This window comes from Xiphias gladius, chromosome 8, assembly GCF_016859285.1.
Source record: "Xiphias gladius isolate SHS-SW01 ecotype Sanya breed wild chromosome 8, ASM1685928v1, whole genome shotgun sequence".
NCBI classification, from domain to species: Eukaryota; Metazoa; Chordata; class Actinopteri; order Istiophoriformes; family Xiphiidae; genus Xiphias; species Xiphias gladius.
The window spans coordinates 29364181-29382700 of record NC_053407.1 but is presented as its reverse complement, the minus strand read 5'-3'; the positions used below and the strand labels follow the sequence as shown (position 1 = coordinate 29382700).

Genomic DNA, 18520 nt, shown 5'->3' with positions numbered 1-18520 from the left:
CACGACAACAAACGTCCACTGACCTAAACCACCAACCCATGATCTTTTCCCCTAAACCTAACCACAGCTTCGCCGGATAAAACGGATTGATTCCCAGTGATTCGTACCTGTTTTCGAAGACACAGACAGATGATGTCGTGCTGCCGATAGCAGTGTCAGATCAGAAAACACATCTGTGTGTCCGTGTGGAGGGACGCTACACACACAGTGTGAGCCCTCGTTGGGCTCTGAGCTGGGGTCAGTTTTTCCAGATCTTGGACATGAAATGCCATCGCCGGCACTGCAGAAACCCCTCGGGGCGGATAATCTGTGACAGCACATATGGATGTGTTGCGGCGTCCGGTCCGGGCCTCCTGCGGCTCAGTATCACCTGGTGGAAGCTGACCCACCCCCCGCGTCGTGTCTGTGAGCTGTTACGGCGAGGTCCGGCCCAGGTGATTACTGAGGTGTCTGAGGGTCGAGGACGGGGGGTGGTCGTGTCAGGGGTTAGAGCTGGCCTTTCTTCCCTCCTGGACCAGTTGACCCCTGGGGAGCAGCCAGCCCCTCCCGTCACTCATCCTGCCTCAAGGAGCTGAGCTGAAACAGGAGAGGAGGGAAGAACCGGGGGGGGGGGGGGTCAACTCTGAACCAGAGTCCACGGAGGACAAACAACTAATGATAGGGGTCGGATGACCTCAAATCAAAATCACATTTAAACTGATCAGCCTCAATATTAAAACCAGTTTCGGGTTCTAATGTTGTGGCCGGGACACTGAAACTTTGACCCTGTTACGGTTCTAGCGTACGGAGCACGGGACGGAGAACCCGAATGCAGATAGTCAAGCAGGAGCAGTTGAGAGAGTTTACTGCCAGATGGCAGAAAACTTTCAGCAAGACACAGGGAACAAGTCCACAGGGACAAAGCTGGTAGGCAGGTCAATGGACAGCCAAAAGGTCCTGGTATGAATACTGACAGGGCCACTGGGGAAGTGAGAACAGGTGTGTAGGTGGGCGGGGAAGGGTCAGGTGATGGGGAATGGAGGGAGAGTCTGAGGGCGTCCGGTGGTCAGGTGGTGAATGGCAGGGACCGGGAGGTCCGTAGACGCGATCGGAGCCCGTAGGATTCAGCCTGTGGGAACCGTGAATATCTGTAAGAAATCTGATGACAGTGACAAAAAACTCATGACAAATACATTGAAACATGTGTAGAGGCGGTTTTATTTATCGCGTTCGTCCAGCAGCGAGAAAAACCGCGACGCCAGCGCCCAGTGGAGTTCAACATCCCGCAGCTGATCAGATGTCGGTCTGGGGTCCAGGAATAATGAGTTCATCGCACACCGCCGCGTCGAGCGCGGACGTCTTTCCGACCAACCCGAGGGGATCATTTTATTCAAAGTATTCACTATTAAAGCATAAAATCCAAACACCGGCTCATCATTATCAGGATTTGTTTGACTCCAGATGCAGCATCGGCCGCAAAACTCCAGTAAAAGTTGGACTCGAACCTCATCGATAACAATAACTAATCTCCAACACTGTGTATTTCGATGAGCTAGTTATCTGTAGTCTGGTTAAACTAGTGGAGCGAAACGCTCCGTGTAAATACCAAGATGATGTTAGTGGTGGAAGATGTTCAGGTGTTTACCTCGAGTCCTCTTTGTGCTCACAGGCTTCACCAAGGGGCCGCGGACAGTGGACCTGTCCTTCATGGGGCCCTAATTATAGTCTCATCGGGATCAGCGAGACTGAGCTCTTTAGCTCTTTAGCGGAGCAGGAGTCATGGTGATGGGAGAAGGAAGGAGAGGACAAGCTGCTCCATTCCGTTCCGCAGCCCAGCTGAACAACTCGCACCCGGGCAGAGGGGCTTCGATCTGCTGAGGAGAAGAGTAGCAGAGATTAAACCAGGACCGGTGCGGACTGGAAACAGCAATGGCTTTGATCCGGACTGACTCTGTCCCCGTTCTCACGGCTGCAGCTCTGAGCTTCGGCGCACCGGATGAACTTGAGCAGCTGACCGGGAACCACTCGGTGCACTGCCGAGGCTCAGTTCGGCTGGAGAGAGACGCCCGCGGTTGTCCGGACTGCGTTCGTCCAGGATCAGCGGCTGCGCGGGCGGCAACATGGCCGAGCCCGCAGGAAAGCGCTTAAAGAGCAGCTTGCCTGCGTGCGGGGCGCTCCGGAGCTCCGCGGGCAGCAGCCGGGCCGGGCACAACCTGCCGGCCGCCGTTGAGGAGGCTCTGTGCGGGGTGAGCAGCCTGCTCTGGGACGGAGCCTACGGACTGCGGGCGCTGGTAGGAGACACGACCGTCCGGCGCGGGGAGAGACCCAGGAAGTCTGCCGTGTGATCAGCTACCGCACTAAGGGCAGAGGAGAGTTAAACCAGACCTCGCACACTAAACTAGAACCTAGAAACTACGTTTCCACGCATTTCCGGCTGGTTTTTCCTCGTCCTCAGAACTGTAGATACCGATCAGGACAAATGCGTTTTTTGTGCGTTGGGGATTTTTAACCAAAAAAAAAAAAAAAACTGCAGCAGACTCCCTCCAGTATCTCAGAATAACAGAATAACATTGTTTTAACCATTAACCCACCTCAACCTCAGCATGTGAACAGAACAGAGTTATGCAGGGTTCTTCATTTTTCTGACTTTACTTGATTTTCTCACAAAATTGCAGTAAATCCCACAAGAGAGGAACTAAATAAAATATAAATCCAGGTAGAGAAAAATAATAAAAGACTCTGCCCTGATCTACAAAAAAATAAAGTAGAGTCAGTGCAGCAGCTGTAACATACAAACAACGTAAACACATATCGTGAAACGCAAAACCCTCCCGACCTTCTCTGACCTTCCCACTAAACATTTTCATACAGTCCCTCATAACCTGAGTGTAGAGAGGACTTTGAAACAACATGCAAACCTTCCTGTAGGCAAAGTAATGACAGAAAATGTCATTGATCCAAATGTTAACCTTTTAAAAAAGAGAAAAAGTTACAGGGAATTTTCATCAAATGGGAATTTAACAGTGGTACGAGACAAGATGAGGTCACTATAAACTAGTGACACATCCGTCCTGCAGTGACAGTGATTGAAAGGATATTGTACGGACATCACACGCGTCCCTAATATCCACTGTTATTATAGATTCTTTGGTAAGAACTTGGTAATGATCAAAAAAGAGGCCACGCAAAAAGAGGAGAAAGAGAATGAAGGTGTTTTACCTCAAGAAACAGAAACAGAAAGCGTAAAACCAGAAATCATTTTGACCGAGGTGATAAATCCACTTCCCTTGTGACGTTCGACCCGAACACATGACGGACAGCCGGCAGTAATCGGCAGGTTAACGGTAAAGTGTGTCCATTACGTTCCATCAGTGTGCGCTAAATGTAGATGTGTGTAAACGAATGTAGCGGCCTCCATGAGGTGATGAACAGCAGGTCCGGGCTCCATCCACTGCCGTGACCCCTGATGTGCACGGTGGACTGTGGGATGCTGAGGACCATTTGGCTTCAGCCTGCTAGACACGAGCCATTGAATCATGCGCAGGATCAGAGGACATAGTGGTTCTGTCCTTGGATTCGGTCACATGGAGGCTCTATCTCTGAGCGTCTCTGGACCAAGACAGCTGCCCCCCTTTTCACTTATTATCACGTATTCAGTCGGGACAGAGCTTTAGCGTTTACTAAAATCCCAGTCAGCAGATGTAGGGACCTTTGACTGGCGCAGCATGAACTCTGACTAATGTTTAGTAGTGTTTACATTCACAAACATGTGTAAAACAGAATGAGCGACCTTTGACCCTTTGTTTTATCTCCTTCAGGCCAGCGCGTTTGAGCGGGACGACGTCGCTCTGCCTCGCGTAGCTTCTTTCTTCCACCAGGAGGCGCTGAAGCAGCAGGACGAGACCGAGGCCATGCTGGGCTACCTGGCTGAGAGGGGGGGCACCTACTGCGGCAAAGACATCCAGGTAAAAAGTGTCGGCAGGGAACATTTTCATTATTTGTTAGTATTTGTATGATGTTGTTGTTCCCTTTTCTAAATTCTCCGTTCTTCGTAAGGAGCTGGTAACGTTGCTGAGGACTTGGAGGTGTGTGGTTCTTCATCAAAACAGCCACTGCGGCTGCTCCCGACGCTTCGTTTCTCCCTGACGGATTTTACAACTCATCCACTCCCAAAAAAATGTTTTGTAGGTGCATTTTTGAAGAAAAATCGAGGTTAGCAGTGACAAATACGCTGCGTTTGCTGCAGCCGCTTTTGTGTTTCACTCGAAGGCTTCTACTGTGACGCAGCGGCAGTAGGAAATGTTGTGTTGGCATTAGCTACAGCTGATCCAGCTGTACGACAGTGGACAGTAAACAGCGAGGCCGATACCAGTCAGTGAATTAGGCGCTGCGTCGTTTCCTGTGAATCCCTTGTGAATACGTAAAGGCAACTTGAACCCAGCACGGTGACGGTTGACTCCACCACTACCAGTGAAAAATACTATCTACAGGAGTAAGTCCCGCCGCCAGGGAGGTCATGAGTTCACCCGTGTCCGTTTGTTGGTTTATTTGTGGGCAGGATTACGCAAAAAGTACCGAACGGATTTACACTGAACTCGGTGGAGGGACGGGGCCCGGGCCAGAAACGAACCCCTTAAATTCTGGGGCAGATCAGGATCATTTATTTTGAATCTTTTCCTCTGAAGTCTGGTGTATGTTGTTCCACATTGGCCTTGTCGGAGGCCTGCGCTCTGAGTGCCTTTCTAGTTACTAAATGTAAACACATTGAACGACTACTGCAGAATCCTGCATCAAAATGGGGTCTGATTTCATGAAAACCTTGAGGATTACAACTTTAATGTAACTTTAAAAGATGGAAGGTGTTTTTATGGGGCCACATAACAGTTTTATGACAGCTCCCGTCTTCACAGAACAGCGGTGGAAGAAATATTCAGACCCTTTACTTGAGTCAAAGTGGCAATAACACAATGTAAATATACAAATTAAAAGTCCTGCCTTCAAAAATGGAAAAAATAAAGTGTGCAAGTGTTACCGGCAAAATATTCTTATTGTGTAGCAAAAGTGCATGCGAATGGTCAGTTTTGGGGTGTTGTATTATTGGACTATGTTGTAGTTTCTTTGAGATGCAGCTAAGTTTACCTACTTACTTAGTATATACCGTTGGACTGCAGTCTACAACAGTGCATCGTATATTTTAAAGATAAACGTGTGTAAAATCTTAAACTGTGAAGTAACCAGTAGTTCCAGCTGTCAGGTACATGTAGTGCAGTAAAAAATACAATATTTCCCTCCGTAGTAGAGGTATAAGTGTGTCAAAACTGAACTTAAGTGCAGTATTTGAGCAAATGTGCTTTGTTTCTTTCCACACAGACACACAGGGGTCAGTGCGAGGTCAGGGTCAAGAGCATCTGTTGCCCAGAGACACTTCAGCAGGGTGGGGGCCCGGGTGTTGAACTCTGCCCCTCTGGTTGGATCCTCAGGGGTCCGCGATGGGTGTTCAGATGATCTGGTGTGAAGAGCTGATTTGCGGATCCATTTTGAAACAAAATTTATGATTCGAACTTTATCTGTGAGACAGAGAAGCTTCAGTCTGTAACAGCGTTCTCGTTTTACTCAGCCGGCACCCTCACGTTCCTCCCAAAACGTGCCATCGTGAGGATTTGTTTTTCCTCCTGTGCTATCCGTCATTTTGTCAGAGCAGGTGTCTCTCTATCTCTGTGGGTTTCTTTTTTTCCAAATGGGAGAGAGATCTCATTTTGGAGCAAAGCACTTCATTCGGGGCCGGCATAGGACAGGGTGAGGGGCCTGGGTTAAGATACCAAGAGGCCAGAGGAGAAGGGAGGGAGGGAGGTTAAAACCCTGGAGACCTGCCCCTGGCTTTGGCCGTAAGCCGGCCAGGGTGTACATTCCCCCCCTCTGAGTTCCGGAAAATTGGCGAGATTAATGCCGCGGCAGAGGGACGGTGGTCGCTGATGGCGTTTCCAGATGGCCAACAGCTTCAGCGCTGGTGGCACTGGCGCGTCACAGCCTGGCCTCCGACCGCTGCCCCGGGTTTATGAGTCGTGTAAAATCGTTTCAGGACTGAGGCCCTGGCCCAGTCAGCATTACTTTGGGACACCTTGTTATCCGTTTCTCTGGTGCAGTGTGCCTTGGCGAGACAACACCTCCGAGTCCTTTACCGCTCACTTCGGTTTGATGTAGTTTCACGTTTAATCTCGTTCAGTTAAATTGTGAAGTGCGCTGTTCTGGGTGATTTTATTTTAAAGTCAAACAAATTACATATCACCGAATCTACCGCTCTAATGCAGTGAGGAGACAAACATAGGTCTCATGACCAGACCTACTAACACTGTACCAAAAGTTGGTCGGATTGGGTCGAATGCCAACTATAAAGGAGGTCTGGCAACCTGCACTTTGACTTCTAAGTTTTCAATGCAGCATGAGACAACTACCAGCCTCATGATTGCCGGTTTAAAGGCTGTCCAGTTACAACGCGCAGGCCTTCGGCATGGTTCAGAAGAGCTAGGTCGTACAAGAGAAGAGGAGGCTCAAACCCCGCAGACTTTCAGACCTCCACACACCTGGTCAGTCACCGTGCGAAGTGGACATGGCGCTCAGATTGTCTGAGGCAGAAAGTTCCGAAAATCTTCGGACGCGACGCTCCCATTTCTGCCACTGGAAAGGGGCGTTTCGGACACTGCTGGACCGGCGCTTCGCTTGAAGCATACTGAGGCCTACGCAGCTGCAGTGTTCAATCACAGTATGAAAGCCTTGGACAAAACAAACTATGCTGTACAGCGTTCTTAGAGCTTTACCGTTGATGGTGAAAGTGTAGTTCAGTTCAAAAATCTTTAGTCACCATGTAGTTTGGTCTTTTTTCTTCATCTGATTTGTTCAATTATTTAAAAATGCCTGGTGCTGTGCTTATTGCTGGCGGTTCCCCAGTTGAAGAAACAACCAAGCGACCCGACAATTGTAGGCTGCACTGAGAATGGGAACGTCCTCTTCCTACGTAGCCACCTAACGTCGTTAATGGACGGTGACGGAAAAATGGTGGATGAGATGGACACATGTAAGTCAACTGACTGAAATAACAACTCTTAAATCGACATATTTCTTTAGAAAACGTTAAATGCGCATGCATCGGTTAGGGATTTGAATCTCCCTGCGAAAACAGGCGGTGCCGGGAGTTTGGTGATGTAGATTAAGACAGTTTGTTTAAGAGAAGTGTTTGTACCATTGACTCCTACCCAGAGACCGATTGCATCTCTTTTGTCGAGCAGTTTGTATAAAATTAGATGTTGCAACACAGTCAACGATCACCTTTTAAAATACACTGTCCCACTCATGGAACGCTTTGGCCTTGGTGGCGCTACTTCAGGTGTGTTTTGGTCTTTACCGGACTCTTCACACAACCTTGACCAATTCCACATTGCTTGAAAGCTCTGATTTCACTGTTTCTATCTGTGCTGTCTGTGTAAAGGGGTTTTATCCCCGTATCACCGCAACAGCTGTTGACACAGAATTGGGTCAGCATTGTGGCTGTGGCTCCAAAGTGTTTTCAACATAAAAGGGCCGTGTTTGTGACTCTGTAACTTTGGTTCGGTATCGCTTCTACTCTCAAAAACACCTGGGACTCCCCACGAGTCAGTCAGAACTGAAGAAGCCTCTTGGATGACAGGCGAAACGTCTTCAAGATCTACAACCAAGTCCAGTTGCCCTTGATTCAACTCTTCTTGGATGACCGTGACTTGGATGACTGAATTTCTTCAGTCATCTCTTCCACTCATTCTGAATTTTTGGCTGTAAAAATTTAATGAGTTACCTTTCAAGGGAGACCAGGTTTACGACTGTAATAAAAAAGGGTTGAAGAACAGTAACCTTAATATTTGGGTGCATTATTTTTGGGCTTGTGCACAGAAAAAGGAGTGTCTGGTAACAGGTTGACTTCCTTTATTCTGGACTCTTCCAGTCTGTCAGAGTTCACAAAAAATGAACTCAGAAGCTCTGCGCAGATTTATGAGCCTCTGTGAGTGAATCCAGGGATTGTGCCATTTCCACTGAAATGAACTTACATGGAAATTGTGCTGTTACAAGTGCTGGTAAGTTTGCTGGCTGCTGGTTTGGTTGATGTCTCTATAAAGCTAGGCATACAGTATACTGTATATGATTGATTGAGTGATTGATGGTGACAGCAGCAACAACAATCACAAAATACGATTTCCACAAATCCATAAAAGAACATTTCAAAACATTCAATTTCCATGACATAAATGTCCTGGTGGGATGGATAGAGCTTCCTCTGTCTTAATTGCCATGTCTTTTTCTATAAATCTTGCCAAAAGAAAAATCTCTTCATTAAAAGAGGAAACTCAACCTCTGGCTTTCAGACAACCAAATCAAATCAGGGTTTGTCAGCTGAATTTTTTTTCAGACAGACTATTCCTCAAGTCACTGTACATGGGCCCATGGAATACAAAATGAAATTCATCATCAACAACACTAAGATCACAAAAAACGATGCTCTTCAGAAACACCTTTATATCTGCCGACCTCAGCTGCGAACGGTAGTGTTTTTGACGGATGAAAAGCTGGTGGCCTTGGCTTTAGTCTTCAAACAACTGAAAACAAGAGAAATCCTGCCTCTCACGCGCTTGTGTGTCGTTGATTTTACAGAAGCCGGGCTGCCAGGCGGTCCGTGCCGTGTTACCGGCTCTGGAGCTGCTGCTGCTCCAGCTGAAGGAGGAGGCCGGTGTGCTGGTCGAGCTGAGCCAGCTGGCCCGCGAGCACGGAGACCCGCACACCGCCGGCGTCGTGAGGAGCCACTTCCTTGCACCGCGGCTGGACCGCCTCAAACTCCTGGGTGACCTGCTCACCAGCGCCCGCCGGTCGGGCTGCACCAACGACCAGACGGGGGGGTTTGGGGAGTATATCCTGAATGAGCTGCAGGAAGAACTCACCGGGTGATCGATCTGCCTCAGGCAAACGGAAGTCTTGGCCGGTATACGATACTCCTTTTTGGTATTTCTCTGCAGGGAGTAAAAGTTTGATTTTCCTCGCTCTGAAAAATAAAAAAATCTGACTTTTTGGGTGACATTTTGTGAAATTTGCCAGTTGCAAATCTTCCCCCAGAGTCAAGATGGAGTTTCAGTTTCACCTCTCTTTGTGTCCAGTACAGAAATAGGTCCAGAACGTGTTTAGCCTAGCTTAGAACAGAGACTTAGAGAAGGGGGGAACTGTTAGCCTAGCTCCATCAAAAGAGGAAAAAAAATGCACCTTTAAAAAGCTCCTAAGTTGTCTTTTACATTCTCAGCCGTTTATTGTTCTCCAATAGATCATTTCATTTCAATTTCCATGACATAAATGTCCTGGTGGGATGGATAGAGCTTCCTCTGTCTTAATTGCCATGTCTTTTTCTATAAATCTTGCCAAAAGAAAAATCTCTTCATTAAAAGAGGAAACTCAACCTCTGGCGTTCAGACAACCAAATCAAATCAGGGTTTGTCAGCTGAATTTTTTTTCAGACAGACTATTCCTCAAGTCACTGTACATGGGCCCATGGAATACAAAATGAAATTCATCATCAACAACACTAAGATCACAAAAAACGATGCTCTTCAGAAACACCTTTATATCCGCCGACCTCAGCTGCGAGCGGTAGTGTTTTTGACGGATGAAAAGCTGGTGGCCTTGGCTTTAGTCTCCAAACAACTGAAAACAGGAGAAATCCTGCCTCTCACGCGCTTGTGTGTCGTTGATTTTACAGAAGCCGGGCTGCGAGGCGGTCCGTGCCGTGTTACCGGCTCTGGAGCTGCTGCTGCTCCAGCTGAAGGAGGAGGCCGGTGTGCTGGTCGAGCTGAGCCAGCTGGCCCGCGAGCACGGAGACCCGCACACCGCCGGCGTCGTGAGAGCCACTTCCTTGCACGCGGCTGGACCGCCTCAAACTCCTGGGTGACCTGCTCACCAGCGCCCGCCCGGTCGGGCTGCACCAACGACCAGGCGGGGGTTTGGGGAGTATATCCTGAATGAGCTGCAGGAAGAACTCACGGGTGATCGATCTGCCTCAGGCAAACGGAAGTCTTGGCCGGTATACGATACTCCTTTTTGGTATTTCTCTGCAGGGAGTAAAAGTTTGATTTTCCTCGCTCTGAAAAATAAAAAAATCTGACTTTTTGGGTGACATTTTGTGAAATTTGCCAGTTACAAATCTTCCCCCAGAGTCAAGATGGAGTTTCAGTTTCACCTCTCTTTGTGTCCAGTACAGAAATAGGTCCAGAACGTGTTTAGCCTAGCTTAGAACAGAGACTTAGAGAAGGGGGGAACTGTTAGCCTAGCTCCATCAAAAGAGGAAAAAAAATGCACCTTTAAAAAGCTCCTAAGTTGTCTTTTACATTCTCAGCCGCTTATTGTTCTCCAATAGATCATTTCATTTCAATTTCCGCCCAAATTGTTGGCCACGCAGCAGGTTGCCACCTGTTCGTGTCACTCTGGTATGTTTGCTCTGCTTTGTGATTATTATATAAGTCGGTGTTAGCAAAGAAATGCTTTGCTAACACTGCCGCATAAGTGAAACCCAATGAGAAGTGATAAGACTTTATCCAGGACCCGTCCCTCTTGTAGTCAGCTGGGTTCATCTGGCAGGGGGTTTTAGCGCAGAGCTCAAACCTGAAACCCAGCAGCACCTGACAAACAGCTCCAACACCCCTGCGAATATCTCAGTTTGCATTTCTGCACCTGTTCAATAAACAGGACACAACATGAAAACCAAAACTCTTTCCAAAAGGCTCTAAAGTGAATCCATTTGAGATTTTTCTGCATTAAAGTCAGATATTTTTCACACTTTCCTTCGAGGAATTTAAACATGTTTTTCTACGGGACCAACCTGAGCAGCCTTCCTGATCGTTTCGGACTCTAGGATTTCTAGACGCATTTTGGATAGTACCAGAAAAACCGTCGCCATTCAGTGACCGGCCCTGCTCAGACGTTTTTGTTTGACTGAATGATTTTTAAAAATAAGAACGTTTCCTAAATCTGCATGAAGCCATTTTTAAAGGGAAACTTTACACAAGTATACGTATTCCTACCAAGTATGCTGCTACTCTGCGTCCTCTGTTTGTGCTCTTGCGTATTCCAACGTATAAATATCACTCTATTCGTATTATTGATTTCGCAGCGTATTCAATCCTACAGCATATTCCTGTTTTGCGACCCTCACTTGTCCCACAGTGCTCCGGTGTGAGGGAGGAGCCGCGGAATAATGCGCAGATGTTACTGCCCACGTGTCGTTTCTGTGATTCTCTGAAGCCAAAGCTTGAGCTCGTCGTGCAGCATGTAATAAAGTTGGAGATGGAAAACCTCACTTGCAGTAATCAGTGTTTTCTTTTGCCCCCCACATCGGTGCTCGCTCTCATGTTTGAAAATAATGAAACGATCATTTGGTATTTGTTGTTTTCACCATAGCTACATGTTAATTGACACATACAGAATCATCTGAGATTTCCAGGTGACATTTTTCTAAATATTTCTCAACTAAACCTAAAGTCCGTTGAACTCGTGTGTAGAAACTTGACTTATATAAGCAAAACGTTTAATAGCAGCCAAAAACATGACCAACGTTTACGTGGCTGTTGTCTGGGGTCAGGCCCTGTATTAAAAGACCTGTCAATCATTTTGGAGTGATAGTGATAATCCTTTGAGCAGAGGGTTTGAATATTTCCTCAGACACTTAAAGCGTCCACGGAGCACAGTGTCTAACCATCTGTCAGTCGTGACTGGCAGAGGTTGATGGGTAGTTAGCCCACGGCCTGCGAGACCGTGCTCGGGGCAGAAGGACCGGGTCCCGCCGCGGACCGTTCGGCTCAGGATCCGCTCTGCGGCGCCCTCCAGCTGCAGCGGCGGTGTGCTGCAGCTGGAGGGCAACACCACCTCCGACTTTGCTGCGCGTTTGTGTGAAAAATCACTGATCTGCATTTAAATGTTTCTGGACGCTCGGTGCAGCGATGACAGCTGAGAGGGGAGCTGCAGGTCGAGAGGAGGAGGTCGGTGGGACTCCTCTGACTGCAGACGCTCTCTCTCTCTCACACTCACACACACACACACACACACACACACACACACACAGAGAAACACTCCATCTAAAAATAAACCCAGTGACATTTAACTTGATTACTGAGTTCACACTTTCATGCAGTATTAACACTCTTTAAAAATGGCGTCTGGCTGCGTACACACGTGAAATGTGTGCGTCGTTTGCGCGCATTTCTGCTAAGTTTGGATGTGACATGGTTTACTTCCGTGACCACGCGGCGCCGAGGCAGCTCTGCCGTCACTGCGCAACAGTCGGTGGCGAGGAGGCGGCCTGTATCCAAACGAGCCTCTCCCCGGACCGGACGACTGAATTTTCATGTTCGTGTGTGGAACAGGACTAAAAACGTCCAAATCCTACTGGTTCTGCTTTGAATTCATTTCGATCTTTCTCCCGCTTCTCACAGTTTTTATATTCACTGTTTCTCACAGTAAATAAATGAGGAATTTTGTTTTCTGCCTCATCAGATCAAAAAAACAAACAGCCCCTTTAAAGATTTATTCTTCTTAGTTTGATGTATTATTATGTAAAAACTAAGCAATAAATAAAGAAAGAGGTGATAAATAACACATCTCCTCTTACAACGCGTCAGTGCCGTGGCTGCTCCCGTGGACGCCGATAGGTGGAGGCAGCAGCAGCGACAACATCTGGTGTCTTCACAGGAGAAGTTCGACGGATGCGCCACATTTAAGAACAAGTGTCCTGATACCTGCCGGCGGCCGCATTACGGTGCGTTGAGACGCGTCTACGGAACATAAGACCCGCTTGTAAATGCTAAACGGGGGGGGGGGGTATCGGTTGTGATGCCTGGGGTTGCTTTTTATTCTGCGTAGCTTCAGGAGACCCGTAGATTACACTGGGACACATTTCACCACGCGTAAAAACCCGGCGAGCTCCGGGTCAAGACGACTCGAGGCGCAGCTCGTACGCGGATAAAAGGTTTCTAAAAAAGGAACAAAATAGTTAAAAAGTTCTGCATTAAAAACATTGAAAACGGAAGAAAAGCGGCATGAAAACATTCAACGTTACGTCTCAGCATATCCAGCGTCCCCCGCCGCGTGCGGCGCTGCATTACCCTGCCGCCGCTGCTCCGTGGCGGGTAATTGTACACTAATTGCCGTGAAGTTGTAAACCCCTCCCGCCGCCCGCTGGTTGGCCGGACCCCGCCCCCCCCTCCAGCCGATGTCCCAGGTATAAGAGGGTCCAGGTCGACAGCTGAGGGGACAGAACAGTTTGTGACAGGACCCTACATTCCCCCAAAGCACCGACACCGCCTCACACACCCCAGTTCCCTCCGGCTCGGTCTCCTCTTCTTCTGCCTTCTGTTTGTGGCTGAAGACTCGTCCGTCTCCCTCACTGGATTTCTCTTCTTCTGTGGTGCGTTGGGGACTGAACCATGGAGTTGTCGGATATCTCTTTCCCCATCCCTGCCGCCGATGATTTCTACGACGACCCCTGCTTCAACACCAGCGACATGCACTTCTTCGAGGACCTGGACCCGCGGCTGGTCCACGTGGGCCTGCTGAAGCCGGACGACTCCTCTTCGTCCTCCCCCTCCCCGTCCTCCTCCTCCTCTTCCTCCTCCCCGTCCTCGCTCCTGCACCTCCACCACCACGCCGAGGTGGAGGACGACGAGCACGTCCGCGCCCCCAGCGGGCACCACCAGGCGGGCCGCTGCCTGCTCTGGGCCTGCAAGGCCTGCAAGCGGAAGACCACCAACGCGGACCGGCGGAAGGCGGCCACGCTGCGGGAGCGCCGGCGGCTCAGCAAGGTCAACGACGCCTTCGAGACCCTGAAGCGCTGCACGACGGCCAACCCCAACCAGCGGCTGCCCAAGGTGGAGATCCTGCGCAACGCCATCAGCTACATCGAGTCCCTGCAGGCGCTGCTGCGCGGCGGGCAGGACGACGGCTTCTACCCGGTGCTGGAGCACTACAGCGGGGACTCGGACGCCTCCAGCCCCCGCTCCAACTGCTCCGACGGCATGGTGAGTTCGGGGAGTCGGCGGGGAAGCTGTGACCGCGCTTCCGAAATGTCTCCATGAGTTTCTCCAGCGCGTCTTTGCGCACGGACGCGTCGGGTTTTTTCCGCCTTGACTCGTATCGTGGTTTGGTTTCTCTTCGAATTTCGATTTCAACTATTTCCAGGCGTCATTCCGACCCACGAAACGTCTGGTTTGACCACAGTGGGTCCGGGTCTAAATGATTTCGATCGGCTGCTTTGCGCACAGGAGCCAAAGGCGACTTCTGCGCTCGCGTAGCTGCAACTCGACGTCCTCACTACCTGTCATTTTGTGTTAGAAGGGTCGAAAATAGAGTTTCTCTCCTCCTAATATTATTTTCTCCTTTTTTCCAGGTCACATACTCCATCTCCAGCTGTGGTATTTCAGGTGGTTTACGTTTTTTCTCCCCTCAGTGTTTAAATTTAAAAAATATATATATATATAAAATAAGAAGCTTCATCTAGTTTTGTCGCGGCATCAACATTTAAAGAGAACATTGGTAATGTTGCAATAAATAGTCGATTCCCTTGTTAAAAGGAGACATGTCATAATAATATAATAATAACGTTTTGTTTTTATTTTTACTTTTTAAAACTAAACTAAAGTGTCGTTGAGACCCACGGATGGAAAAACTACCAGGGTCTAGACCCGTTTAGACCCGTTTCACGTGTCGTTTCTCGCCACCGACAGTTCGCTCGTTATTTGTCCGATGGGATGATTTTCTTTGGCCCGCGTCAGGAAAACTGTCTGAACTAAAACGCTTCGTTTTGGAAAAGAGGCCATGACCATCAGTATCCGCAGGGTCGGCGGCGCGTTGTGAACGCGTATCCCTCACCATCGTGGCCTCTCCTGGCCGCGTTCTCCGCACTCGGCCTTCGGTATTTCCCCTTCTCTTTTCCTCGGGTGAGGAAATCGCTGGTCCCGGTTCCTCTCGCCGAGCGCCGGCGCTGCTCCGGCCGCGGGCTTCGCGGCGTGAGGCCGAAACGCTGCGCGGCACCTGCCGTAGCGACCCCATGTCTAAACCCGTGTCTCTCCCTCTTGCCTCAGACGGACTTCAGCGGCCCGAGCTGCCAGCCGACCAGAAGAGGAAGCTACGACAGCAGCTCCTATTTCTCCCAGACCCCAAACGGTAAGAGACCAGAGGCCGCTTGACAATAACCACGACGCCGTAGCAGCCGGCGGTTAAAACGACGAACCACTTCACTCACCTCCGGTGGAGAAACGGGGGCAGTGAGGTGGGAAAAGGCAAATGGAAGAAGCGATGAAACAATCAAACGATAGAACAGAACAAGTAGGAGCCTTTCTCTTAAAGAAACTTGATAGAGAAACAACATTTTAAGAGGCCTGATGGTACAGAGTATTATTATTATTATTTATTATTGATTATTATTAATTATTACTATCATTAATTATTAATTATCACCATCATTATCATTATTAATACTACTGTTATAAACATTTTACTCTAAATATTAGGAGACGAAATGTCATTTGTTTAATCGAAGATGAACTCGAAGCTTTTGTTAAAAATGACCTGCTGAGTAAAATCTCCAGTTAGTTTTTGTTTGGTTGGTGAATCACATAAAAAGACCTTGACTGTTGTTTTTCGTATCAGCAACAGTTTTGTCAAACTTCAGAAAATTAAAATTAGAAAAAAAAAAAAAATACAAAAACATTTTAAAAATTGAACTAGAACTTGAATAAAAACGGAATTGAATTATTATCTCTGGTGTTTTGTGTCATCTTCAGGTGGTCTGAAGAGCGACCGGAGCTCGGTGGTCTCCAGTCTGGACTGTCTCTCCAGCATCGTGGAGCGGATCTCCACCGACAACAGCAGCCTGCTGCCGGCCACCGACGGGCCCGGGTCCCCGCCAGCGGACCCGGCCGGTGAGGCAGCGGCCCCCGGCCTCGTCCAGGTCCCCTCTCCGACTGCCAGCCAGGACCCCAACCTGATCTACCAAGTCCTATAGACCCCCCCCCCACACACACACACACTCACAGTGGAAGTGATTGTTTTTACCTTATTTAGGCTGAACTGAGTCTTCACAACCTGTTTGCATCAGCTGTAAAGTTTGTAGAGTTTTCTCAACATCCTTCCACACCTTCTTTTATTCTTATTCCCTTTAGCTCCGGGTATGGAAGCTCATTCCTGCCGAAAAAAGAAAAATTCAACATGAAAGTTTATTCTTGAATTCGGAAACTGTAGTTTATCCCAAAAAAATTCAGAAGCAAAGGAAATCTCAAGGCCCTCTCAGGAACCTCTGGCTAGGCAGGGCTTTTCAGCCACATCTCACAGTCTTCATCAACAAACAGAGTTTGGTATTTTATTATCACATTTTATAGATTTTATATAGTTATTGAGCATGCTCTATGTGCTGATGAAGATCACCAGACATGGTCAAAAGCTCTGGAAGAGGGCCTCAAGTAAGCAGAAACCATTATTCCTAAACAGTAAAATGTGTCTCAAGTCAAAAGCTGAAGAAAAAGGAATGAGAACAAAAAAAAAAAACCGAACAGCTCCACGTATCGGTGTCAATAACTACACGAACACCGTCGATAACATCACGAGAGAGAAAGTCGTAATTGTTCAGTTCTTTATTTATTATGTCAAATTATAAGATAGTGTATTTTTTCAAAATAAGATAAAGTTTGCAACAATAAAAAAGAAAAGATGCATTCAGCAAGTAGCCGGAGTCACAAGTTTGACCTCGTACATCCAGTCTAGTATGACTCTAGACTTGGAGCTGGCAGGAATGATCTTCCGCCGTTCAGCATATTTGACCCCCAGATTCCCTTCGCCGCTCTTAATGCAAGTGGACTAGAGTCTAGATCGAGCCGGCTGAATGCTGGAAGATGTTTTCTTTTGCAAACATTTGTATGACAGGTTTACCCATGAGTAGAAACCAGTTCAGCTCTTCCTGTACTTCGGTCATTTTTATCTCGTTTTAAGTTAAGAAAACTATTTTAAAGGCTCAGCTGAGTCGTTCAGACGGATCTCTTTCTTCCTTTCTGTGTGTCGTCTACTTGATGAAGGACGGAGGCCAAAAACCATCCACGTACATTCCTCCACATTCGTCCATCTGAAGTCCTAAAAGCCCCGGCTGTTCAATTCCCTCGGGAAGAAAAGAACGACAACAATCCTACGATATGGGCTGTGTGTAAAAATACAAAAACTACAGATTTCTGTGGTAAAACTTTACTGATAAATAACAAAACTACAGAGGAATTCATTCCTCAGATCAGATTTCCGGGAGTTTAACGGGAGTACCGTAGTGTTTTCTTTTGCCCCACCTTCCTGTCCCGGCCAAATTCAGTTTGTTTCATTTGTCGTTTTCATTTCACTGCAGCGGAGGACCATTTTTCTGTTTCTGTACATATTATGTAAATAAGAGCTGATTTGTTCCAACTGAAAGTATTAATTATGTATTTAATGTTTCTGTCTGTATGTGCTTTTGTTTGTTGTGAAAAATGTTAAACTTTATATTTATACATCTGAAAACTGAGTGACAGTCTAATGACAAATAAATGAACCTGCTTATTTATACAAAAAAAACCAAACAAACACGAGTGAGTTTTTAATTGCTCGACTTTGAATGGAAATGTTTTAAATGTATTCTGTCATTAATTAAGGGCCTTGGAGGCCTGGGGATAAGTCAGCGTTTTTATTTTATACACGTGGGGTAATTTCAGAACAGTTTTGGTGGGAAAAGCTACAAAGGAAACATTTAATATTTTTCACTGTCGATATATAAAGTTTATTTTAGTTAAACAGAAGCCAGTTAGTAACTTAGGCCTTATGGATTTTTAATTATAGCTGTAGCTATGATTTTATTTTTAAAATCAATCCTCATCTTTCGTTGCTTTTACATAACTCATTTTGATACTTAGTCCCCCCCCCTTTCATTTTAATGTCTTTTCAGAACAACTCATCTCAGTATATTATAAATTATAACTCAGTTGAATTTTGTGTGTCCATTTTTCCTCTCGACGTCAAATATCTTGCCTTTAAGAACAGCTTCACAAATTAAGTCTATGATTTGAGTTTTGCATAAAGGAGGTAAATAATAATAATAATAATAATAATAATAATAATAATAAATGATAAGTCTATATGAAAACACAATGAGCTTTTAGATCGTTCTCCCAAAACACTGTTTGTGAAACCCTGACTTTTACCAACAGGCTGCTGAGTGAGTAGAGAACGTTCAGCCTAAACCTCTCTCCTGGCCGCCGACGTGTTGACTCACAGATCAACAGCTCCATCGTGTGATGGCAGCGGAGACCCGCGGGTATTTCTGCACCGCACGGTGGCACCGTTCAAGTCAAACTTCCCCCTTTTGTTTCTTCATTATCGATTTAAAACATTCAGCGTTCACCAGGTAGACGTATACTAAACCTTCCAAGTTTCCAATGTTCACTTTTTTTGGTTGGAAATGCGTAAATTCAATTATATT

The 18520-nt window shown here is 47.2% G+C and overlaps 2 protein-coding genes across 2 annotated transcripts; both read left to right on the top strand.

Moving 5' to 3' along the window:
* The first annotated feature begins 2033 nt into the window (after nucleotides 1-2033).
* Nucleotides 2034-9309, top strand: zgc:172145 (uncharacterized protein LOC559095 homolog). The gene is made up of 3 exons (XM_040132109.1): nucleotides 2034-2270; nucleotides 3798-3944; nucleotides 8656-9309. Exons 1-3 carry the CDS (start codon nucleotides 2100-2102, stop codon nucleotides 8944-8946), a joined length of 609 nt encoding a protein of 202 aa, XP_039988043.1. The 5' UTR covers nucleotides 2034-2099; the 3' UTR covers nucleotides 8947-9309.
* Nucleotides 9310-13261: 3952 nt separating this feature from the next.
* myod1 (myogenic differentiation 1) lies at nucleotides 13262-17590 on the top strand. The gene is made up of 3 exons (XM_040132839.1): nucleotides 13262-14051; nucleotides 15114-15195; nucleotides 15816-17590. Exons 1-3 carry the CDS (start codon nucleotides 13461-13463, stop codon nucleotides 16034-16036), a joined length of 894 nt encoding a protein of 297 aa, XP_039988773.1. The 5' UTR covers nucleotides 13262-13460; the 3' UTR covers nucleotides 16037-17590.
* The last annotated feature ends 930 nt before the right edge of the window (nucleotides 17591-18520 follow it).

Excerpts from the sequence above, each read along its gene's own strand:
- zgc:172145 (XM_040132109.1), top strand. The coding sequence starts at position 2,100 with ATGGCCGAGCCCGCAGGAAAGCGCTTAAAGAGCAGCTTGCCTGCGTGC. Across the intron at positions 2,271-3,797 it reads CCTACGGACTGCGGGCGCTG|GCCAGCGCGTTTGAGCGGGA; the intron begins GTAGGAGACACG and ends TATCTCCTTCAG. Across the intron at positions 3,945-8,655 it reads ACTGCGGCAAAGACATCCAG|AAGCCGGGCTGCCAGGCGGT; the intron begins GTAAAAAGTGTC and ends TTGATTTTACAG.
- myod1 (XM_040132839.1), top strand. The coding sequence starts at position 13,461 with ATGGAGTTGTCGGATATCTCTTTCCCCATCCCTGCCGCCGATGATTTC. Across the intron at positions 14,052-15,113 it reads CCAACTGCTCCGACGGCATG|ACGGACTTCAGCGGCCCGAG; the intron begins GTGAGTTCGGGG and ends CTCTTGCCTCAG. Across the intron at positions 15,196-15,815 it reads TTTCTCCCAGACCCCAAACG|GTGGTCTGAAGAGCGACCGG; the intron begins GTAAGAGACCAG and ends TGTCATCTTCAG.